General features: G+C 46.2%; 1 protein-coding gene across 3 annotated transcripts in view; it reads right to left on the bottom strand.

Annotated features, from left to right (window-relative positions):
* Positions 1-25600, bottom strand: part of VEPH1 (ventricular zone expressed PH domain containing 1) — a 162520-nt gene that overhangs the window by 106875 nt on the left and 30045 nt on the right. For all 3 annotated transcript variants that reach the window (XM_060274450.1, XM_035133536.2, XM_060274451.1), the window contains exons 5-6: positions 16876-17042; positions 13158-13367 (exon numbers count right to left, since the gene is read on the bottom strand). In XM_060274450.1, coding sequence (XP_060130433.1) covers positions 13158-13367; positions 16876-17042 — 377 coding nt within the window. The remainder of the gene's footprint in view (positions 1-13157; positions 13368-16875; positions 17043-25600) is intronic.

Below are 25600 nucleotides of genomic sequence, written 5' to 3'. Positions count from 1 at the left end.
AATGAGGATGTGAAAGATGAGCTCTCGAGAGGTCCAAAGCCCAGTAATATGGATCAGCTGAGCAAAGCGGCTCTGGCGGTGGGGGTGAGACAGGAATCCCGGTGGAACGACAAGCAAGCAACGCGCGCAAAGCGGGCTTGGTTCCCACGGTCACAGGAGAAGCCACTCCCCCAACAGCCATCTCACGCCATGCCAGGGGCCAGCCAAGACCAGGAACCCATGCAAATTGATAGCGCGCGCGGGGGGGCTTTTCAAACCCCAGCGGCGCCAAGACGCAAGGAGGGAAGAGGCGGGAATTGCTTTCTCTGCAACTCCCCTCAGCATCTCGTCAGAGACTGCCCACATCGCAGGGAATGGCAAGTAAAGGCGGGAACGGTTGTGCCCTCCCCCACTGACGCAGCACCACAGCAGGGAAACGAGACAGCCTGGCTGCAGGAGACATGGGGCAGCAGCCAGGCGCAATCAGCACACAACAGCCCCAACCCACCCGCCCGCACAGCGAGGAGCAGCGCCAGCCCACCCCCCCCCCAGAGCAGGGGTGGTTCTAGAAGTGACGCTAATGCTCCCTAATGGGTATCCCCTGACGGTCCTCGCGTTAATCGATTCGGGGGCGTCGGCCAACTTCTTTTCCAGAAACTTTGCAGATCCAACTTCTGCAGCTGGATTTTCCCCTGCACGTCTCCACCATTGACGGCAGGGAGTTGCTGGGAGGGGCCATCACCCACCAGACCCCCCCCCCATGAGAATGATGGTGGGGCGACACTCAGAGACACTGGCATTCAACGTCACCACCATCTCAGACCCCCCCATCGTCTTGGGCATGAGCTGGCTGGCGCGCCATGACCCCTCCATCAGTTGGCACCAGAGATGCATCACGTTTGGCTCAGACTATTGTCTGGAGCATTGCATGCAACACCAACCAGGGGAGGGGCCTCCAATAGCCACGGTGGCCACCATGCACGTCAAGGGGGGTGAGACGATACCCAAGCAGTACTGGGACCTGCAGGAGGTCTTCAGTGAAGCGGAATCCGACCACCTGCCCCCGCACAGATCATTTGACTGCCAGATCAACCTGGTGCCGTGGGCCACGCTACCCCCAGCCAAGCTGTACTCCATGTCAGATCAGGAGCTGGAGGATCTGCGTGCGTTTATAGACAAGAACCTCAAGAGGGGGTTCATCAGAGAAAGCAAGGCAGCAGGGGGCAGCCCGGTCTTCTGGGTGGACAAGAAAGACACGCAACAGCGCCGTCTGGTGGCGGATTTCAGGCGCCTGAACAACATGACAGAACCGGTGGCTTTCCCGATGCCCAGAGTGGACGATCTGCTGACAGCGGCACGCAGGGGCAAGATCTTCACCAAGCTCGACCTGAGGGGGGCGTACAACTTGATCAGGATCCGGGAAGGCGATGAGTGGAAGACCACGATGTTCACGCCTCTGGGCTCTTTTGAATATCTGGTGATGCCCTTCGGTTTGCAAGGGGGCTCAGCATGCTTCCAGGCCTTCATGCACCACGTCCTGGGGTCCCTTCTCTTCAAGAAATGCCTGGTCTTCTTGGATGACATCCTTATATACTCCAATGACCCAGAGCAGCATGTGAAGGATGTCAGAGAGGTGTTGCAGCGCCTGAAGGAGCACCACCTGTATGTGAAGCTGGAGAAGTGTAAGTTTCACACCAAAGAGGTGGACTTCCTGGGCTACAAACTGTCAGACAAGGGGCTGGCGATGGACAAGGACAAGGTGCAGGCCATCCTGGACTGGCACAGCCCCAGGACGCGCAAGGATGCCCAACGCCTACTAGGCTTCGCCAACTTCTACAGGAAGTTCATCAAGAACTTCTCTCGCGTTACGGCTCCCATCACGGACTGCCTGAGAGGCAAGCAGAAGTTCAGGTGGACACAGGAAGCGCAAGCAGCGTTCGAAAGCCTCAAGAGGGTGTTCGCTTCCGACCAGAACCTGTTCCACGTGGTGCAGGATGCGCCGCTGCGCGTTGAGACCGATGCTTCAGACAGAGCTTTGGGAGTGATCCTGTTGCAACTGGATGCCAACAGAGAGTGGAGACCCTGTGCCTTTTTCTCTAGAAAGCTGACACAGCCAGAACGCAATTGCACGGTGTTTGATAAGGAACTTCTCTCGATCCACGCTGCGTTTAAACACTGGAGACATTTCTTGGTGGGCGCCAAGCACCCCATTCAGGTGTGCACGGACCACAAGAACCTGGAGTTCTGGAGAACGGCCAGGGTGCTCAACCAGCGGCAGATACGATGGGCAGAGTTCTTCTCACACTTCAACTTCTCCATCCACTACATACCGGGGGAGCAGAACGTCAGGGCGGATGCCCTCTCCCGCAAGCCAGAGTACATGGAGGAGGAGTTGCCACCAGCACCCCGACACATTTTCCCCCCATCAGCATGGTCCTGCGGAGCAGCAGTGGTGAGCGAGGCAGAACTCACAGCACTGACGGCAGCAGATGAGTTTGCCTTCCGCATCTTCAGAGAGCTGCGAGGGGGGAGGGAGCAGGCAAAAGACTTTGAGGAAAGGAGGGGGTTGCTTTTTTACAGGGGAGCCCTGTACCTGCCCACCAACCAGCTCAGAGGTAAGGTCCTCAAGCAGATGCACGACAACCCGACGGCGGGTCATTTCGGAAGGGACAAAACCACTCACCTAGTCATGAGACACTTCTAGTGGCCAGGGGTGCGGGAAGATGTTCGGGACTATGTAAGGGGCTGCGACACCTGCCAGCGGGCAAAGGTAGTCAGAGCAGCACCAGCAGGGTTGCTGGAGCCATTAGCCACCCCGCACAGGCCGTGGGAAGTAGTGTCCATGGACTTCATCACAGACCTGCCGTCGTCCAGGGGCAAGACCGCAGTGTTGGTGGTGGTGGACCTTATGTCCAAAATGTGCCATTTTATACCGTGTGCCAGGGCGGTCTCTGCAGAAGAGACAGCCAAACTGTTCGTTGACCACGTATTCAGACTGCATGGATTACCTTTAAGAGTTATTTCGGATAGAGGCCGCCAATTTGTTTCCAGGTTCTGGAGGCGGCTCATGAACCTCCTGCAGGTGGAGGTCAGCTTGTCGACGGCTCGGCACCCGCAGACCAATGGACAGGCGGAGCGGGTCAACGCCATTCTGCAGCAGTACCTGAGATGCTACGTCAGCCAGAGGCAAACGGACTGGGTGGATCGTCTGCCACTGGCAGAATTTGCCTACAACAATGCGGTGCACGTCTCCACAGGGGTGTCGCCCTTTAAGGCCAACTACGGGCGCGACCTCAGATCTTTCCCGGAGAGGGAGGGGGAGGAGGAGGAGGAGGGCCCGCAGGCAGAGGATTGGGCAGAGGAGCTGGAGACGGTGCACCAGCAGCTCAGAGAACACTTGGAGAGGGCCAAGGAAGCGTACAAGAAGGGGGCAGATCGCCACAGGCGACCGGGGGAGGTCATCAGGGTGGGGGACAAGGTTTGGCTGTCCTCGGAGGGCCTTCCCACCAGAGGGAGGTGCAAGAAGCTGGCACCCAGAAGGTTGGGCCCTTTCACGGTCACGCAGCAGGTAAACCCGGTGGCATTCAGGCTGGCACTGCCAGAGGACATGAGGGTGCACCCAGTGTTTCATAGATCGCTGCTGTCTCCGTACAGGGAAAGTAGCAGATTCCGAGACGGCGCACAGACCCCCGAGGGAGGGGGGGAGAGAGGAGGCAGGGAGCCACTCAATGAAGCAACGGCCATCCTTGATTCACGAAGGGGAGTGGGGGGCCTGGAGTACCTCATGGCATGGGAGGACGCCCCGCCATCCCAAAATGAATGGGTCCCAGCCACCCAGATACAGGAGGAATTCTTAGTGGAAGAATTTCACGCCCTCTTCCCACACAGGCCCAAGCCCTGGCACATGGAAAGGGACGGGGAGGAAGAGGACGCACAGGAGGGGGAAAGCAGTTCACCATAGAGATGGGAAGCAGAGTTTGAGGACACGGAGGAGGAGATATGGGTATCTCCGAGGTCCACTCAGTCAGGAGAAGAGGTGGACTGGCAGCAGATTTTCACCCCCACCAGCTCTGAGGCCACGGATTTTTTGGGCTTTCCCTCTTCCCAGGAGGGAGGAGGGGGACAACGGGACTGGGGGGAGGTGTTCACACCAACCGGTTCGGACAGCACGGAGTTCTTAGGCTTTCAGTCACCACCAACACCCGTGCAACCGCCCAGGAGGGAGGAAGGGGGGCCTGGGGGGGATGGATGTGAGGGGCAAGGGGTATCGCGAAGCCCCTCCCCTCCTGAGTTCCAGCCCAGCCCAGAGCACGACTGAGAGCAGGGAGAGCTCCAGCTCCAGTGGGGAAACAGGAAGTGGGATCCAAGGCTCTGGCAGGGTAGAAGAGCCAGCGTCCCAGGTGGGACAGGAAGGAGGAAAGAGGGGGGGCAGACCCATCCCCCCAACTCCGGAACTTCACAGAAAGCGTCGGGGGAAGAGGATGGGGCTCCCCAAGTTGTTATGCTGGCGCAAGACGCGCCAAAAGCCATTCGGAGGTTCTGATGAAAGCTGAAAAGATGTGTCTCTGTAAATAGCTCTACCTTTAGCACTGTAAATACGCAGCACCAATAAAAAGATAAAATGCAGAGCGGTGGAGAGTCGTTACTCTGAAGTAGTCCCATCCGACCACTGTGACAATATTAATACTGTCTCACTGAAGAGCCGCTCTCTCAATATATTGGTTTCAATCCAGAGTGTCCTTGGCATGAATTAAGAGAAATATTAGCCAAGGTGGCTCCAATTTTCTGCTTCAACTGCAACCCAGCACCCCATTCCATGCTGTTCCAGAGAGTACCCCAAGCCCAGGAATAGTTTATCAAGGAGCACAAAGAGCTATAGGTATGGATGGGACCATACTGAGCAAGTGGTGCTGTGCTTGTACTTTTCTGGATTCAAGCTACTGTTTGTGGTGACAGTGCAAAACTCTGTTACAAATAATGAGAGACATTTCACATCACCACCATGTCATTTTATGCTGGAGTGTATTACTGGTGAGGCCCTAGGCATATGTTTGAAGTATCTATCACAACGAGGCTTTTGGAAGTGGCATGTGTAGTTTAAACTGGTGTCTGGGAGAAAAGTAGCCCAGCTGAGTGAAGTTGAATGAAGTTCAAAAATCTCTGAACTACACCTGAAAATAGTCCCCCTAATTTCTGGGTGAAATAAAGGTAAATTGGGGGTGGGGAGTAGAAAAATAATAGTTCATCTTCCTGTTCATTCCCTACCCACCATCCTCCTCTCCTTAGCTTTCATCCAGAAAGTTATGAAGCAGCTATAACCAGAAAGTTATATAAAAATGATAAACCTGAACATGGAGATAACACTCCAAGGCTTATTAGCGTATATGGAGGCACTGCTGGTGCTAATGTCACATAGTCACTTAATCGCTGTTGCAAAGCAATCAGAAGGAAGGAATGTGAGGCATTTCCTGTATCTTCCCTGCTAAAGAAATTCACTCTCTTGTGCAGGCATCCCCAAACTTCGGCCCTCCAGATGTTTTGGACTACAATTCCCATCTTCCCCGACCACTGGTCCTGTTAGCTAGGGATCATGGGAGTTGTAGGCCAAAACATCTGGAGGGCCGCAGTTTGGGGATGCCTGCTCTTGTGACTGGAGCAGCTTGCAGTGGAAAGTATTGGTAGAGGAACAAGTAAAATATGCCTTATGCCTTAACAGCTCTGTGGCTGACGACACAAATTAAACAGGGTAAGTTTTTTCAGTTGTAGAAATACAATTATGGGTGTGGCCCCTGATTTCATTTAGGACCCTATACTTCAGCACAGCAGTTTGCAACTTTCTGAATGCTGAGGAGGTTCCCCGCCTCCCCCCCCCCCCCCCGATGATGAACTTGAACTGAAAACCAGAATTGTCATTAGTTTCAACTCAGAATTAAAGAGCAGGTTTTCCTTGGGAAACAACAGGGGCAGGGGGAACCATGCTTGGGCATGAACCGGGAAATTACGGACCTGTACCTAAAAAGCACAGGGCAAATTGTAAGTGTGGATGAATCCTTTAACTAGTTTTTCCCCCATAATTTTTTTCTAAGTAGTGGCTCAAACCCATACAGACTTTCTATCCATTAGTGAACTAAGCATTGCAATAGCATCGCCTAACCTTCATTCTACAAACAGGTGCCTTTGGAAATCTGGGAGATATTAAATGTTAGTGCCTACCCATATCTATCAATAACTCAATTTCCAGAGAAGATACAAGTTGTAATCCAACAACATATGGAGAGCCATAGGTTCTCTATTCCGGCTTTAGAGGGTAGATATACATTCTTTGTAGAACAAGAAAAGGCAACTAATTTCATAACATAGAAAAAACTTGCAAACGTATATAGATCACATTTCCAGTCTTTCGGGAGCTTAAGATGTGTAGAAAACATCAACTTCTGTTAAGTTGTTCAAAAACACTGAAGACGAATTTAGGAAGCAATGTACTGCAGACAAAGCAAACACAATAAGCACAGCAAATAAAGTTTTGAGGCAGTGTATGCCAACTGCCGAGGTCATTCAAGCTGTTTCTGACTACATTCCACACAGCCTTTGAAGTGTACAAAGAGAGAGAGAGAGAGAGAGAGAGAGAGAGTCACTTAGCCCTATATATCCTCCCAATATCTCTGAGACAAAGTGTGACAGACTTCCAAACTCACCCTTTTTGTCTCATATCATGCCAGGGGAAGCTATATCCTCTTAACTGAGAAAACTTGTGATGCGCTGTACTGATACCTTCTCCTTAAGAATACTAATTAGAATATTCATTAGCCAGGGCAAAAGTTAAAAACAAATGATAAATTACAGTAGTTTATAAAGGAAATTTAAATGGGACATGTAAACAGGATACATAGCTATCTCAAGTAAATGCTTTAAGAGAAGACCACACAGGATATTCAAGGAAACAGGAAAGCAGATATAAAGTTAACACTCAATTGGCACACTAAAATAGGACCTCGGTTTCATTTGGAAATCTGCAATTGGTTCCAAGCAACAATTTTAGAAATACTGAAAACATGGAATTGTTGGAGCTTCTAAAACAGTTCACGTGCTGGGGGAGGGAAGGGAAGGAAACCAGCTACACACACACCCCAACACATTATAGGATAAATTTTCTTTTTCTTTAAACAAGATTAGATGAGAAATGGTCATTGTTATAATGCCAGGGGCCCTGCAGGTTTTCAGGGATACAGCAAACACCACATTCCTAGCATTCCCCCAATTAAACTGGAGTAGAGACAAAACTAGCAAAATAGAATCACATTCCAGCCCTTGCAGGAAAGTGAATTGTGAAAGTCTCCAGGCACAATCAAACATGGAGCTAAGTACGCTTAAGCCCAATGATTTCCCTGTCCCTAGGCACACTTAACTCTGTGTTGGATCATGGCTTTGCAGTTTAAATGACAAACTCATAGAAAGACGCCTCCGTCAAAAGCTGTGTCACAAGGACACAGTTTCTTCATTAAGTTTCTTATTTTTTTATGTGCTCCTATTGCACTGGTTATCTCTTGCCGTACCAGAGACAATGCTTAATACAACGTGCAATAACTTGATAAAGTGACACTGAATTACTCGAGGGTCTCCCTTGGTTCAGCCATCAGAAGTGGGCCTTCAAGTCTGAAGGCAGGTCATTTATCAGGGAGCTTACAATCTGTCTTCTAGTCTTGCCAATGGCTACATTCTCATAAAGTAAGATTTATTACTTGAAGGTGCTGTCAGCAAGCCACCCCATGACAATCTGCAGAACAAAGTATCACAGTCCAGTCTACAGGATACCCAGGAAATATTATGGGGTGAAGCAAGATAGGTAAAAAGAGAAACAATATTGTCCCACAATACTTCTAGGTCAAAATTGCAATAATAATAATAAAAGGTCATGTTTCAAAGGTATCAGATCATAAAATATGAAGAGAAGAGAAGAGAAGAGAAGAGGTCAGTAGAAAAAGAAGTAGGAAATTGTAGTCACAATCATTTTGCAGTTAATTTCATAGGAAATACTTTAAAAAAAAATTCTGGGCACTCCACTAGCATTCTTAAAATCAGTGCCTCTTGAAGTTTGAGGTGTTTCATAACTAATAAAAAAAAACTTACAAATTTTTCATGAAGCTGCACATTTGTTTCATTCTATATTATTATTATTATTATTATTATTATTATTATTATTATTATTATTACCAGCGCTTTTTTTCACCCAGAACTCAGTTCCAGCACCTCTCAGCCATTGCCATTGTAAGAGAACAAGAAAGGCGTTCATGGTGAGTTCCGGCACCTCTTTTTCTGGAAAACTGCACATATCGTGGCTTGTAGCTGTTGATAGTCTTATCCTCCAGGAATTTGTCTAATCCTCTTTTAAAGCCATCAAAGTTGGTAGCCATCTCTGCCTCCGGTGGGAAGCGAGTTCCATAGCTATGTGCTGCACGAAGATTTTTCTTTAAAAAATCTGTCCTGAACCTTGCAACATGCAGTCTTTTGTACATAGGTTATGGGCCCAGGTAATCATCATGGGAGGTAGGGAGCAAGCAATTGGGAAATCTGTAGGTCTCACTGTTGAGGTTTAGGGAAAGCTGGTGGTCAACAGCCTAGCACAATAGCTGGCTATACCTGATGTTGGACATCTCCCAAGCCCACTTCAATCCCTCCGTTGCAGCTGTAAGGGGCTCTGCTCATACAGTCATACCTCGTGTTGTGTCCGCTTCATGTTGCGTCTTTTTGCGTTACGTCCCGCGGCAACCCGGAAGTTCCGGAATGGGTTACTTCTGGGTTTCACTGCTCACGCATGCGCAGAAGAGCCAAATCGCACCCTGCACCTGCACAGACGCAGCACTTCAAGTTGTGGGCATTTCACGTTACAGATGGGTCTCCAGAACGGATCCCATCCGTAACATGAGGTACCACTGCATTAGAATTTAAGCAGTCTTTTAGAACTATTAATTAGGATGGGGGGACATGCTTTCCCTCTACAACTAATTAATCTCCCCTTCAACGACTCTTTGAGCATCAAAGGGACCAGAGCACTGAAGTGTGTGTGTGACTTTGTGTTGAAAGATATTCATCACTATTAGGGGCTCAAGCAGGTTAGTTTCCACCCCTCTATTTTCCTTCCTTCCCTCCCTCATCTGATGTGCAACTTCTCTCTACATTCTGTGCAACTTAAAGGGCAGTAGTCATGCGCAGGCCTATTGTTTAATTTACAACCCTTTTTCCTGCCTGGCACAGGGCCACACCCGCTTTACTACCGTACTAGAGGAAATGATTGGATTTTCATATATTTCTAGATATTTGAATGTATAGTGTCAGGGAGCTCCCAGAGGGTCCGAGGGAGGAGAGGGAGGCCAGATCAGCCCCTCCTCTCCAGCACCACCTCTTCCAGCCGGGATAGGAGCGAGTCGTCCAATGGGGAGGAAGAAGGGGTGGTTAGAAAGGTGGGGAGAGGGCTCAGCGATGGTAGCAAAGAGCCCTTGCACTGCCTTCAACAGGAGGTTCAGAAGGGGAGACGTTGTTTCCAGTGCCCTATCTGCGCAGAGGGGTCAAGCGCAAAGAGGGTAGGCAGAGAATGGGGGTGTCCAAGTTCTTCTGTTGGGCTCATAACAGGAAGGGGCCACTCCCAGATTCTGCAAGTGACTGAGATGGATGTGTTTTAGTTAGCTCTGCACTGTACATAGTATGCACAATAAACTTGTAAAAAGCCAGGTTGGATTCCAGCGTCGTTATTCATGAGTAACCACCTCACACCCATTACATATAGCTTCCTACCCAAATACTTAATATGTCCTGTGGTTGTCAAAACTCACTCATCCCATTCTGGTACACACAGATGTACGCACCAGGCATGGTAAGATTGTTTATTCCAGTGGGTTCGGGTGAAAGTACAATCTCGGAGCTAAAAGAAAACACTGCCTTTAGTTTTATCCATAAAACAAGAAAAACTGTTGTGTTGCAGGGGTGGAGGAAGAGCTCGAACCTATTAATTTATGGTAGCTGGCAAGGGACATCAGCGAAAATTGGAGAAAGGTTTGTTTCATGATGTTACAGACAAAGCCAGAGTTGCCATCATTTCTAGTGATTTGGGGCCGGGTGGATAGGTAAGATATCTGTGAAACTAATGCTAAGAAGATCTGGAAAGTTCAGAACACAGAATAAACTATTCTGGTTGCTGTAATGTAGGCACTGTTTTTATGTTTCTTAAAATGTTTATCTTTACTACATTCCAGTCATTTTCTGGCTATAATCAAGCGTAGTCACAGAGCTACAAATCAGTCGTTTATCCAAGGCTATTGTAATGCAGCTGTCAGGGGATTGTTGCGGCTACTCTCGAGTAAAGACGATCTTTAAGAGTTTCATTGTGCGTACTATTTACAGTGCAGAGCTAACAGAAAACATGAACGCCTAGTCCGATTCAGAACCCGGAAATGCCTGCCGCTTGCTTTTCGGCCAGCATAAAAGCCTGGGTACCCCAAAATGCCGCCGCTTCGCCCTACGTGTGGGCGCGCGCCTCAATTCGGGTGCCGGAAGGAGAGGTCTCCCCTCTTGCTGGCTGAGGCGGCACCTGGGCTCCGACTTCTCGCTGACCCTCGACCAGAGCAGTGCCAGGGCTCTGACGCATCTCTGAGCCCCTCCTGCAAGCTCTGTTCCCCATAGCGTTGCCAGGGCTCAGACCTCTCACTGAGCCCTCTCTCCATTCCGCTCCATTCCTCATTCCCTCCTCCTGACTTGCTGCTCGTGCTGTCGCTGGGCGAAGTGCTGGTCAGGTGGGGGGGGGGAAGGCTCCCTGTAGGGAGTCTCCCTGACAGCAGCAGTATGCCGTTTTCAGCTCAACAGACTCTTTAACTGCACTGTCCCACTGAATTCGGTTGGACTTACTCCTGAGTGGACATTGTTAGGAATGCACTGTAATAGCACAGGAATAGCCACAGGAATCATAAAAAAGCATGGTGTAGCATAACATCCATGTGATAAAAGCATGGTGTAGCATAACATCTATGTGATAGGTGTAACATCTTCAGAGCAAATAAGACCACATGTCATGAGAAAACCTTCGTAATTTCAGAAAGTTAATACCAGAATATTATTTATTTAAAACTTCCATTTACCCGCAAGACCCTGTGCAACTCACCAAAGGACAGTTCTTCCTTCTAAAGTACAATGAAGATTTCTGGTATAAATACTACAAAGTATTTAGCATGCAGTTCATTCTTTCCCTTCTCAAGGGCTCAGGCTTAGGGTGTACTTCTAACATACAATGCATTAATAACAGTTTATTCAGAAATTAACATACTATACCACACTTGTACTTTTCCTGGCCAGACTACCCACATGTCTTATTTTGCTGTAAGTGAATAGTACTACAGTAGTTCCTTAAGCATTTAAACAGCAGTTACTGGTATTGGAAATATTCCCCTTCCCCAAGCCCAATAATATGGATAGATTATTCAGCGGCCTTTTATATTAATTGATATACCAGTAATACACCTTTGTAGATTCTTCTGAGTCTGGGGCTGAACTACCACTGGGTGAGAGGTTGGGCCATGATGCTGAGCCTGGTCAGAAGCCTGCAGAACCCGAGCCAAGACCCTTGTAGATGTCTTTCGCGAGACCCAGCTTGCCCTTGCACCTGTAGAACTGTTTCCTCTGTTTCCAATAGTCCCTACACAGATAGGTTGGATATACACCCAAAAATACAAGTGGGCTTGGAGTTTTTATCCGTCACACAAGTCCACTGAAAAAGTGCCATCAGCTATCAAACACTATACAGTATCAACAGAGGGGTTTTATTTTGAATATCCAGAGAGCATGCTTTCAACAGTCAGCTGTCTTAAGTGGAAGACAGAGTAGGCTGGAGCAGATTAAATGGTCTAACAGCTAAATCGTAGGAACGGAAGGTATTTTTATAGAGTCAGACGCGACATGTGGTTAGAGGATAGATGCACACATTCACCATATAGATCCCCCGAGCGTGTTACATAAAACATTGTTTGTGGCTCAGACATGACCCGTGCAAGGAAAAGCACAGTATGGCAATAAGCATTCTAGACTTCCCTTGGTGCAGGTCAGCCCCAGGTCAGAACTGCTTCCTGAAGTGCCTTGATTAGAATGCTCGAGAGAACAACACATGAATGTGCAACACAGCATTTTGCTGTCAGAGGGCAGGAGGTAAACTAATGTAATCTGCTCTGAGACAGACTGTAAAGGGGGGGGAGACGACCCTCATAATATGATTTCTTATCCACAACAACGGTGTACTTCTCATATACTGATGTGGAATGAAAACATACAATAGCAATTTAATCTCTAGGTTATAAATGTGGGTGGGGAAAACATATTTCCCGTTTTAGGAAATAGTGTTGGGCCACATTTAAACCATACAATTAAAGCACTATTATGCCACGTTAAAGGTTTGCTGTTTAAGGGCTTTTTAGGAGACCCGTATTCCCCTTGACGCGGGTGGCGCTGTGGCTTAAACCACAGAGCCTAGGGCTTGCTGATTGGAAGGTCGGCGGTTCGAATCCCTACGGCGGGGTGAGCTCCCGTTGCTCGGTCCCAGCTCCTGCCAACCTAGCAGTTCGAAAGCACGTCAAAGTGCAAGTAGACAAATAGGTACCGGGAAGGTAAACGGCGTTTCCATGTGCTGCTCCGGTTTGCCAGAAGCGGCTTTGTCATGCTGGCCACATAACCTGGAAGCTGTACGCTGGCTCCCTCAGCCAATAAAGTGAGATGAGCGGCACAACCCCAGAGTTGGTCATGACTGGACCTAATGGTCAGGGGTTCCTTTACCTATTCCCCTTGAAGTGCTACGATTCCCAGAGCTCCCTGGGAAGAAGAACTGGTTGTTAAATGTACTCTGAGAATTGTAGTTCTGGGAGGGGAATAGGGGTCTCCTAACATCTCTGAACACTGTGTTCCTTCAGAGAGGCTTTATTAAATAGATCCCATCAAACTATCCCCAGCCCATTGTTATGAAGGCCAGAGGACTATTCCTTAAAATATGTTCAAAGTAGATACTACTCAGTTTGCCTTTGCTCTCAGTTCCCATATTCTCCTGGTAGCTGGTGATAGATTTACCCTTAAGTTCTGACTGCTGGCCAGTAACACTAAAGGTAATAAGTTTATGAAAATGTATTCCTGGCACATAACAGTTTCCATACCTCATCAACATGCCCAACCGCTCCATAGATCTTTGCAGTTTGTCCAATCAGACTTGGGAAACTCTCCCCAATCTCCTTCAGTATTGGAAGCAAATTGGTCAATACTTCTGGTTCATAGTCCGATATTTCTATCAGTATATTTAGGATGAGGTCATTATGATGGGGATCTGTTAGGTGACCAGTGAGAGTAGGGATACATTCTTTGAGCACCTAAAAGAAAGAGGCCGAAGGAAATAGAAATGTTAATTTTGCAAAAAATGTCCTGCGTATTATTCTCTTTATATAGAATTCTCCAAGAAGTCAATGCAAGTTCAGCTCGGCACAAGGTATAAGGGTAGGCTGCTGCCTGAGGTTATACATTTATAGATGTAGCATTTCATAATTAAGGAAATCCTTTTGTGTGTTTAAAGGAAGAAGAAAAACACAGAAAATTCTCAAGTTTCTCCCCTTAGACTAGTATGAAGTTTTATTGATTTAAAAGAAGTTGGAATTATCCAAAGACACAGTAAATGAAGGAATTACAGAAAATCCCATGGTCCCCAAGGAATCCTTAAAAACCTAGGTCTGATGCCTAGAGCAAAGAATGACTCTGAGCTGGCTTAAATCAGTGTCAGTCCATATGCAGCAATGAAAGGACACAGATTCACAACGGCAAGGGCTAAGAATGATTCACAACGGCAAGGACACAGATTCGCAACGGCAAGGACTAAGAACATGAGAAATAAGCATCATACCGGTACCACTGTATCAACTTTCAAAACAGGGCACATTGGCATGGCTTGGACAATCATTTGAGGCTTCATAAATCATAGCATATGAAGCTGGGAACAAACATCAGCACCAATCAAACTTCCCTGCCTTCTCCCTTCCTCCTGTTGCACTCTGGGTTCAACACAAAGAACATGGCTTGTAATAAGATAGAGGTCTCTGTTATGTACTGCTCTGGACTGCTCATTAACCAATCAGGAAAAGAAGTGTATGATGGAGAGAGGAGGAGGAGGAGAGTTCCCACTCCGGATACTTGCGCCTGGCTTAATAAACTGTATTATTTGAAGCCAAGAATGATAGTGGAAACCAGGCTATATTTGCAATAAAAGGGCAGCACTGTTCATCTGATGGCCCAAGAAATGTAATTAAAGTATGGAAACTTGAAATGCCTTGATGGAACTATTCTGGCAATGTATTAACGTGGTTTTGTATGTAAGAGTTCTGCAAAATCAAAGGTCCAGACATCTTCCTTTTTTCTTAAAAGACCTTTGCTGCTAGATCCTGAAACTTAGTGGTATCTGTTTGATTCCATCCTCACAACGGCCCTGTGAAGTAGGCTGGGCTAAAATATGGTAAGGTGCCTAAAGTTCCTATTAGCTTCTGAATGAATCTAGACCTCCCTTGTCCAAGTCCAGCTTCTTATATGCTATATATACCATACAGCTGCTTCAAATTTTAAATTGCTTGGTGGTGGATTTTTGTTTAGTTTTTTTGAAATGTCAGATGACATTTTTACAGAGCAGATCCCAAAGAGTCCCTGTAGTGTTGCAAACAGACATTAACAAGAGAATGGAGATTATGTTGAAAAGTTATCACATGACCTAGGCTCCAAACAAAGGCTAAAATGGGCCTCATCAGGCTAGAAAGTTTCTTTTATAGGAGGAGTTATATTTCCTCTGCAACTATATATTTTGAGAAGGTTCCATTGTACGTACTGAAAGGTGGATATTAAATTCTTGGCTGTTGCAGTTTTTTTGTTTTTTTTACAAAGACTGCTGGAATTTATACTCTGCAAACTAGGTATCCTTGAAGCTTGTTATAATGCCCTATATCTCATAAACATCCTTGTGAACCATATCTGAAACATTCAATGTTTCCACTGTGTTTATTTTGCTTCTTCAAATTCAGGCAAATTTTCACTGTAACCTGGTTCTAAAAACTACTGAAGCCTTTTAAAAACACCTTTATCTTTGCAGATTGAGCTGCAATAACTGAGTAAGGACTTCTTAAAGTATTAAGAAGCTTTAATCAGAAGATGGCTTGATTATGACAGGCATCCCTATGTCCCTTTTCTCCTCAAATTGGAAGGCAACAAAGTCAATCTTGATCATTTTGATACTTTTATGCACATCCCATTAAATCTCTTCTGATCCACTGAAGGGCCTAATTGGCTCAATTCTCCATCAACATTGATTGTGATGACGTCACTCATCATGCCAATAACATTTTGGAAACCAGTGACAGTTATTTGGTGGAATTCACTGAACTTTTACCCAACTCTCTTCTGCAAATTCATACTTGCTGCAATTCGTCAACTTGCAAGAACTAAATGAATGGAAAGCCTTTATTTTTGCAGAATTATACAGTCTACCTCCAACTCAGTGCAGGATGCTGCAGAGGGTCATTACAAAGACGCAATTAGTATTGTCGTAAACATATGTAAATATATGTGGTTGAGGTTATGCAAATGCGTCTAAATTTAGTTAAACTTCTGCATAAATAAATAAATAAATATGTCGTATACATACACACACACACCTTCCTCAGATTAATAAAGCAGAAAAGAGCTCTTACTACTTCAATTTTTCTAGTGTTTATGCAGCTTCAAAGCAAGAAAGGGCTTTATGGCCAGGGCAAGGATCCATTTATACCAGGGGTCAGCAAACATTTTCAGCAGGGGACCAGTCCACTGTCCCTCAGACCTTGTGGGTGGGCCAGACTATATTTTTGGGATGAAAATGAACAAATTCCTATGCCCCACAAATAACCCAGAGACGCATTTTAAATAAAAGCACACATTCTACTCATGTAAAAACACGCTGATTCCCGGACCGTCCGCGGGCCAGATTTAGAAGGCAATTGGGCCGGATCCGACCCCCGGGCCTTAGTTTGCCTACCCATCCCATGATTTATACCCTTCTAAGGCAGGGCTGGGAGGCCAGTGGTGCTCCAGATGTTGTGGGACCCCGACTCCCATCAGTCCCAGCCAGCATGCTCAGTGGTCAGGGATGGCAGGAACTGAAGTCCAGCAACATCTGCAGGGCTGTAAGTTCATGAACCCCATTCTAAGGCCACCTGTTTATGTTTGTGTGCATAGTCTCAGGTGCGCAAAATAAGTGTTATAATTGGACAGATAATTATAAGCAGCAAACAGGCTGAGTAAAGGCAGCATCACCTAGTGTTTACCACACTGGAGTGAAGTCCTGGAGAGAGGGAGGGCTTACGCCAGCGTACAAAATTCCAGCACTCAGGATGGGAGGGCATAGTCACACGGTGTGTGCAAAGAGCTGCAATTCTGCCAGAGAGAGTACATTTTCCTGCTTCCCCCTCTTTGTGCCTAATCTCTAAACTGTTTGTGAACTCAGCAAGCTCTAAATGAAAGTTTAGGGTTCAAGGGGCACTACTTGAAAGGAAATACATTGGACGGGCAAACAGAATCTTTGTGCCTACTTCTCTGCAGGAGGGCCTAATAACATGGGAAACCTGATTGCGCTGAAAAAGTATTTACCATATTTTCCCATCTATAAAACGCCCCCCCCCCCATGTATAAGACTCAGATTGAAGAAAATGGGGCAGATGTATCCGTGTATAAGATGCCCCCTAATTTTTGACATTGTTTTTTAGGGGGGGAAACTAGTCTTATACATGGGAAAATACGGTAAATTACAGACTCCCTTGAATGAACGGTCGCATACATTAAGCTGGAAAAATATGAATTAATAAGTGTTACCTCTGGTTGTTTTTTCTTTGCAACTATAAGCAAAAGCCGTAAAAGGTGCTGCTGTTCAGGCTGCTCCAGATGAGACATCAGCGATACCAGATCCTTCAGGTGGCTGTTAATTGGCTGTGATTGCTTTTCATACAAGCAGGGTAATACGCGTAGCAACATTGCGTTCCCTATCGAGAAAACGAGAATGGATGAATAAGAGAGAGCCAGCATGGTCTGCCTTGCCAGCAAGTCCCTCCCTTCACAACATCTCTCAAAGCGAAGAGATAAAGTAATAATGGAATCGGCATTTTATTACCCATGATTTCTAGGGAGGAGATTTGTGAAAACTGGTGCTTGTGTCGAAACATATGGCACAACAAAAGGAAAATACACATTGCATCAAGAAATCAAAACATTATCTAATGTGGAATGCGGCTAAGTGAGGCAACATGGCCTTGTGCATAAAGCAAGCTGCTTAGATTTTCAATAAATAAATAAATCGATATTTAATTGAGCACTAAACCACTGCAAAGGTTACTGCTAAACAAGCATGAAAAGGAAGACAAACCAATGGATTTTAGCTACCCCCTCCCCATTTGTTGGATTTTTTTTTAAGAAAACCAAATTAAAAGGAGGTCTGGAAACAATATTTGGTTTTTAAATGTATAAAATTAGCAAAAAGGTAAACTGAAATACAACCAGTTAGGATGCAATTTCTGGGGACTAGGGAGTTGCTCAAGCATGGAAAATGAAAGAGAACAACCAGGACAAAAAAAATAAAAATAAAAATTCTCACACACAGTTTTGAAGAGTGTGTTTGAAGATGTGCGTGCACAATTTAATTTGAAGCCAGGCTTCACAGAGAAATCTATAACATGAAACATTGTACAAGCTGGGCCTGGAGTGATTGAAGTTCCATGCTGACAGCATATGGGAAACATCTGCCTATCACTATATTACATGGTTTCACTCTCTAAATCTTCTAAACATACTGAAAGCCCCTATGGATTCACTTTCCAGCAAAAAAAAATGTGTGTATGCCGATCTCCTATGCTTTCTTTCATTTAAATTTGCTCACTCTCTTAACGTGGAAGACAACCAGGTCACTCATCAGTTGCATGATAGCAGAGTTTCAGACTGTTTAGTAGAAACATCAGCTGTTAGGACAGTCTCTCACCCTGTAACTACCAGCATCTGAAATGCCATATGTATGCTTTGACATCTCCAACAATTAAATCACAACTGACTTAAAAGTCTATACTGTAAGGCAGGACCAAGTCAGAGTTAGCTTTATGGATGAAGGAGAAATTAATTTGGTTTGCATTTTAAAACAAACTGACCTAATTCACTGCTCCCAAACTTACATGCATCTTGAAATGCAGCTATCGGCTGGACGGCACACTTTCCCAAAGTTTGCAAAGCAGTTTTGGTTCAAAAAAAAAAAAACACACACACACACCAAAATGTGTGTTTTAAGGGGTAAATGTGTATTTGAGGCGGAAATGCAGTGAGAAGAATACATAAATTTCTATTTCAGGGAAAGTACACATGTAAAATGTACAGAATTTAAATGGAAAAATCTTCAAATCAAATCCTGGCTATCCCTCCTTGGCTACCTTCAATGAAATGTTTGTGCCTGCCTCAGTCATAATGCTATTAGTTGAAAACCTTTTCAACTAAGGTGCTATTGCAAGAGATGCCTAAGGTGCTTTTTTTAATGTCTTGCATTGCTCAGATGTTAATGTCAAATGCTGATAGCATGTCTTCTCCATCAGCTGTTTCTTCTGGAATATGGTCTGGAACACACTGGGAACAGTTGAAGTAGCCTGCTTTGGGTTTTGCATGTCATCCCTGCTCCACTGAGGCTGCAATCCTGTACAGTACCCACTTATTTGGGTGTAAGCCTCACTGAACTGAACGGGACTTCTTGCACCATGAGCCTCTGTGCCTGGGACCCATGGCAGGCACTTCAATTTCTCATTAAACAGATACAGTGCTACCTCTGGTTAAGAACTTAATTCGTTCCGGATGTCTGTTCTCAACCTGAAACTGTTCTTAACCTGAGGTCACCGCATGATTTCTGTTCTCGTCCTGAAGCAAAGTTCTTAACCTGAGGTACTATTTCTGGGTTAGTGGAGTCTGTAACTTGAAGCGTTTGTAACCTGAGGTACCACTGTACTAAACCACAATGTCTCGATAGGGGAATGTTGTGTTCTTCAAGCTTGCCACTGGTAATGGCGAGCTGCAGCGCCTTCCTAAAAATAAGTTTAAACAACAGCAGCACCCCAGCAGGCAGTCACAAGTGGCAGATTTGTCCCTCATCATTTGTCTTGTTCTTATCTTAAGCAGCTTTTCGTGCATGAAACACAGCGACATAAGTTGCTGGCATAAGTTTGGAATGATAGGGTAGAATTCAATGTAGTGCTAAGGCAACCAATGTAGTACTAATGCAAGGATTTCTGCTTGCATAACAAAATATTTTCTCATCTCTTCCTCCCTCCATGCTGAAGACCTTAAATCTATTCTAGGGGCTCCCCTCAACCCTCTGGAGCAGATTTGGGGAGGGCAAGGAGACATGCAGAAGAAGAGTTTGGATTTGATATCCCGCTTTATCACTACCCGAAGGAGTCTCAAAGCGGCTAACATTCTCCTTTCCCTTCCTCCCCCACAACAAACACTCTGTGAGGTGAGTGGGGCTGAGAGACTTCAGAGAAGTGTGACTAGCCCAAGGTCACCCAGCAGTTGCATGTGGAGGAGTGGAGTCTCGAACCCGGTTCCCCAGATTACGAGTCTACCACTCTTAACCACTACACCACACTGCAGGGGGAAGAGAAGGGGGAAAGTCTATTTGCAGAAGCAGAAATCCTGCACTGTTGGGGGTGCATTAGTAGAGTACCCTCCTCCCACCCTTTTTCTAGCCCTATTAGCAAAGGCACATGGATTCTATGGGACAGATTCAACAGTTGCACCACCAGGAGCCAGCATATTGAGTCCCACTAGCACAACGGAGCTTCTCTCCCACATTAGCTCTTGGAGATCATGAGAAGCCCCAGATCAAGGTGTGGGTGAAGGTGGCAGAAGATCATTTCATCAGACAATGAGAAATGCTTGCACTGACAGAGCAATCATAATAGCATGATGTTGAATTACACCCTATGTTCATTTTGGGGTCAATGGTGATCAGCAACTCAATAATGTGTTTCTTTAAGATGGTGTCTGTTCCTAGGAACCTGAACCAGCTCATTCGCCAGATGATTAGAATTAAATATAACCCATCGAGAAGGATATCTAAGTAGTACCTCCACATTAAGAGGCAGTTGTTGTTGTCGTCATCGTTTGTTTTCATTCCTTTCCTGGGTTATTTATGTTTTAAAAAGAAAAATCTCAAAGCGGTTAACAACCTACATTAAAGCATCAAACAAAACAAGCCAGAATGAAACATCAATGAAGAAAAATAAAATATAAAGTACATATTCAAACCAACACAATTAACAGGAAATTAAAATATTACCTTAAAGATTTCAAAATTAAACACCACAAAGGTCAGCTACGGAATGCATATTTAATGCAGCAAAGTTAACCAAAACAAATTATCTTAAACATTTAAAAAGAGAGCGTTACTGAAGGATACCAGATATGAAATGCACATTTAAAACAACTTAATGAGCAAGATATACTGTCATAAGCATAGAACGTATTTGCTGCTGTTGCTGCCAGTCCTGCTAATGCGAATTCATGGTGGGGGTTGCTGTGGAAGCTCAGGCTCGATGACCTGGGTCTCCACTAATAGAAAGCAAAGATGGTCTCTGGCCTCTTCAGCAGCCTTGGCTCGTGTAGTTGGAGTCAATCAGGGCCACACCCTCCATGGCCACGAGGGGAAAGGCCAGCAAAGCAGGGAGCAGGTCTCCCAGAGCTCACAGCCAAGATAGCCATGAATGCCAGTTCTCAGGTGCCAAATAGCGGAGGGAGGAGATTGCCTTCATGCTTTGCTTGCCAGATTCCTGGAAAACTCTAGCTGGTGGCTACCATGAGAAACAGGGTGCTGGACCAGACTTTGGTGTGGTTCAACAGGGCTTTTTCTTATGTTCCCAACTATGATTCAAATGCCTGCTTTAGATATTGCGTGTACACTCTACATCAATCATCTGTTACAAACAAAACTGTGTGCACACTCCATCATTCTGAAGAAACTTGCACTGCGTGACGAGTAACTTCTCACCCTTGTCCTCTTCCACTTTGGATCCATGCCCCTATGGGGAAACGAACAGCATCATCAGTCTTTTAAGTCTAGGAATGTCTGAGTCAGCAGCAGATCGGGAAGGATTTCCTCATAGGCCTGATGGCTATCACACAACTTTCCCCCGCTTCACAGCAAGTCAGTCACTATTGCCAACGCAGTGACTGGACCAGATGAAGGATGCTTCCGATCAAGAAAGCTCCCGGTGAGGCAGCAGAACCAACACTCCTCCTGGGTTTTGTGTTTTAATGAAAGAGCTCTATGCCTTAACTTATCAGGCCTCCATGAACTAGTCCACTCCTGTTTTAACTGTCCAAATTAGGTATCTAATTTTTCTTCACAATACCAGAATAATTCCAGAGGGGCTCTCTGGGATAAGAAGCCTGACATTATCATTACTCACCCATGTTTGTTAAGCCTCCGTAGTGATTTGGAGCTAATGATATATTTCATACTTACTACTAATAGAAAAGAAGTAAGCATGAACCTGGGATTTCCAAATTGGCTTCTTTCTTCTTCTTTTTTTAAAGAAAGCATGTGAACAGATGTTCATTCTTAAATCCAGAGGTGCCTTCAGATATAAACCTTGGAATGCAGTTGAGTCCTTGTGAATTAAAAGGTGCGAGGGAAAAGCTGGCCAATGGATTCTTCCAGGGGGGAAATTGTTTGACATGAATTATGAACATAAAAAGGAAGCATCTCTTGCTCCCCTAGCCCATCTTTTGGAAGCTTTCTCTTGATGCTGCTATGTACAAAGTACTTTCAGATGACCCAATCTTGCCCTGTTGTTGACCCGACATACTACCACTACTATGTATTCTGGCAAGATGTTTATCAGTCACAGCATAGATGATTGACATTGATAAAGGTTCTGGCAAAGCAGTCGCCCATATCATGTTTGTGAATTATGGAAGCAGGAGGCCACAGTTGGAAAGAACTCAGTTTTGCAACAGAAATGGCTAGACACCTACAGGGAACTACTAGGTCTTTTGGAGCCTATTTATTATGTTATCCATGTGAAGGGACGCCAGATAATTAAAGAGTTGCGCTGATGGCTCCATGCCCAACACTGTGCACGACGGCCCAGTTCTGCATCCCGCTCTCCGATCTCCATGTGCTAAGCGAAGGTCTGAAAGGAGACCATGCTGTAAACGCGGAGGCTCTTTCCTGTGATTGAGAGCACCTGTTGTTGTTGTTTAGTCGTTTAGTCGTGTCCGACTCTTCGTGACCCCATGGACCAGAACACGTCAGACACTCCTGTCTTGCACTGCCTCCCGCAGTTTGGTCAAACTCATGTTCGTAGCTTCGAGAACACTGTCCAACCATCTCGTCCTCTGTCGTCCCCTTCTCCTAGTGCCCTCAATCTTTCCCAACATCAGGGTCTTTTCCAAGGATTCTTCTCTTCTCGTGAGGTGGCCAAAGTATTGGAGCCTCAGCTTCACGATCTGTCCTTCCAGGGAGCACTCAGGGCTGATTTCCTTAAGAATGGATAGGCTTGATCTTCTTGCAGTCCATGGGACTCTCAAGAGTCTCCTCCAGCACCATAATTCAAAAGCATCAATTCTTCGGCGATCAGCCTTCTTCATGGTCCAGCTCTCACTTCCATACATCACTACTGGGAAAACCATAGCTTTAACTATGCGGACCTTTGTAGGCAAGGTTTTTAAGATGCTGTCTAGGTTTGTTATTGCTTTTCTCCCAAGAAGCAGGCATCTTTTAATTTCGGGACTGCTGTCACCATCTGCAGTGATCAAGGAGCCCAAGAAAGTAAAATCTCTCACTGCCTCCATTTCTTCCCCTTCTATTTGCCAGGAGGTGATGGGACCAGTGGCCATGATCTTGGGTTTTTTTGATGTTGAGCTTCAGACCATATTTTGCGCTCTCCTCTTTCACCCTCATTAAAAGGTTCTTTAATTCCTCCTCACTTTCTGCCATCAAGGTTGTGTCATCTGCATATCTGAGGTTTTTATTTCTTCCGGCAATCTTAATTCCAGCTTGAGAGCACCTAGCTACCCTTTAATCCTACGGCTCTGCTAACAGGTGAATGAGAGTAGGCTACGGTACTTTGAGGCAGCTTCTCACTTTAGATTTCTATCTCTGTCAGAACTATGCATTATGTTCCTCGTCTCTTTACACAATTCAAAAGTGACACAAGGGGCATATATATTGCACTCATGGGTTCATATCCAGTGTTATTTTTAATCGGTGCAGGCCCACTGAAAATACGGGACATCACTAATTTAAGTCCATTAATTTCAATGGGTCCGTTCTGAGTAGAGCTAATGGTTATAACCCATGTATTTTTGCTAGAGAACAAAACATTCCCACTCAGTAAGAAGCATCTATCCTGTGATGATGATTATAGAATTGTAGAATTGTAGAGTGGGAAGGGAAACTGAGGGTCATCCAGTCCAACCCCCTGCAATGCAGGAATCTCAACAAAAGCAAACATGACTGATGGCCATCTACAGGGGTGTAGCAAGGGGGGCCAATGGGGGCGGGGCACCCCGGGTTCCACTCGGCACGCCCCCCCATGGCGCGCCCCCCTGCGCTGCACCAAGCAGGCTTTTTACCGGGAGGCTGGAGGCTCGGCTTGGGAGTCGCAGGGGGGCACGCCGAGTGGCACCCCCCTCCAGGGTGGCACCCGCCTGCGGCACCGAGTGAGGCTTTCTACCGGGAGGCTGGAGGCTCGGCTTTGGAGTTGCGGGGGGGGGCGCTACCCCTCTAGGTAGCACACATGCACACTACATAGAGGGGTAGCGTGCGCCCCACGACTCCAAAGCCGAGCCTCCAGCTCCAGGCTCATGGCAGAAAGCCTGGCGCGGCGCACCCACCGCGCCGAGCGGGCTTTCTACTGGGAGGTTGGAGGCTCTGTGTGGGAGTCGCAAGGGGGGCACATGTGCAGCACAAGCCTCCATCCTCCCAGTAGAAAGCCTTGCTTGGCATGCTACGTAGCAAACATGCGGTGTTACGTAGAGACGCATGCATCGTTACGTAGAGACGCTGTACATGCGCACTACGAGCAACGTCCCGCCCCCGGGTGCACAGCAATTTGCCGCCCCGGGTGACGCAGCGGCTTCCTACGCCGCTGGCCATCTAACCTCTGCTTATAAACCTCCAAGGAAGGAAAGTCCACCACCTCTCATGGGAGTCTGTTCCACTGTCGAACAGCTCTTGCTTTCAGAAAGTTCTTCCTTAGTTGGAAACTCATTTATTGTAACTTGAAGCCATTGGTTCAGGTCCTAGCCTCTGGAGTAGGAGAAAACCAGCTTGCTCCACCTTCCATGGGACAGCCCTTTAGACACTTGAAGAGAAAGTAGCTATCATATCTGCTCTCAGTCTCCTCTCCTCCAGGCTAAACATACCCAACTCCCTCAACTGTTCTTCATAAGGCTCGGTTTCCAGACCCTTGATCATCTGGGTTGCCCTCCTCTGCACGTGATCCAGCTGTTCAATATCCTTCTTAAAATTGTATTTGCCTATTCCACAAAAGACTGCACAATGCAGCTTACAGATACACCGAAACCACAGCAAATTCATAAAGAACAAAGTAGGAGGGAATCAATGAACATTTCCACATTTGAAAACCCTGACTGGCAGATCTGGAGGCCAATTCATATGTTAGCTAAATGGCACAGTTTTCTACATAGTTGGAGAATGGCAGTATTTACATGGGCCTGTAATAATGTACGCTGAGCCAAAGCTATGCAGGCTAGAAGTCATGCAACGGCTCAAAAACAGCAGCCTCATATCTTCTGATCCTCTCTCTGCCTTCCAGTACAGTAATGTCTACTGAGCACGTAACTTGTCATCACTACACTGCAAACTTCCAACCCCTCCCCACTTTTTCATTGGTGGCTGCGCCTGCAGGGACAGGAAAATCTTCAGCACAGTAGCATTGTTTTGCATATTTTATTTTACTGAACATTACTGAGAGAGGGCGGGTGGCGGCTTGGGTCTGTATTTTGCATGTGTGTAAACCACACAACTCCTCTCACATCTAGTTCTCCAGCCTCAGCGGAATGAGTCATTAAGGACAATGGGTCATTAATTCCCACTTAAGTCTTTCCATAAGTGCCCCCACATCTGAGACTGTGCACCTTTCTGCAGAAGTGGCTTTAGGTTAGCGCAACCGGTCACAGTGGGTGCCACACTGCAGGGGCAGCTAAAACAATGCTCTAGAATGGAGTTCATCAGGCTGGGTGTGTGTGCCAAATTCTAGTGCTGCACAGGGCACTTCTGAAATTTGAGAGCCCCAAAGCCTGCCACTGCTTTCTAGCAAGGATATCCTGATTCTCATAGAATGGACATGGGTTCTTTTAAAGTTCAGTGGACAAATATATCATACAGGTGACTAAGTATAAACTGGAAGCTGTCACAGACAGTTTCAATCTCTAGAGAAGGCACTCCTCCTTTTACCCTTGAATAGTTCTAGCATAGTGGATCGAATGTTCACTTTGATCATACATTTTGAATTTCTGTTCCTCAAATTCCAGCTTAACCAAGTAC

The sequence above is a fragment of the Zootoca vivipara genome, chromosome 5, assembly GCF_963506605.1.
Source record: "Zootoca vivipara chromosome 5, rZooViv1.1, whole genome shotgun sequence".
NCBI lineage: Eukaryota > Metazoa > Chordata > Lepidosauria > Squamata > Lacertidae > Zootoca > Zootoca vivipara.
Note: the sequence above shows the minus strand (reverse complement) of the source record. Positions and strands in the feature narration are given on the sequence as shown.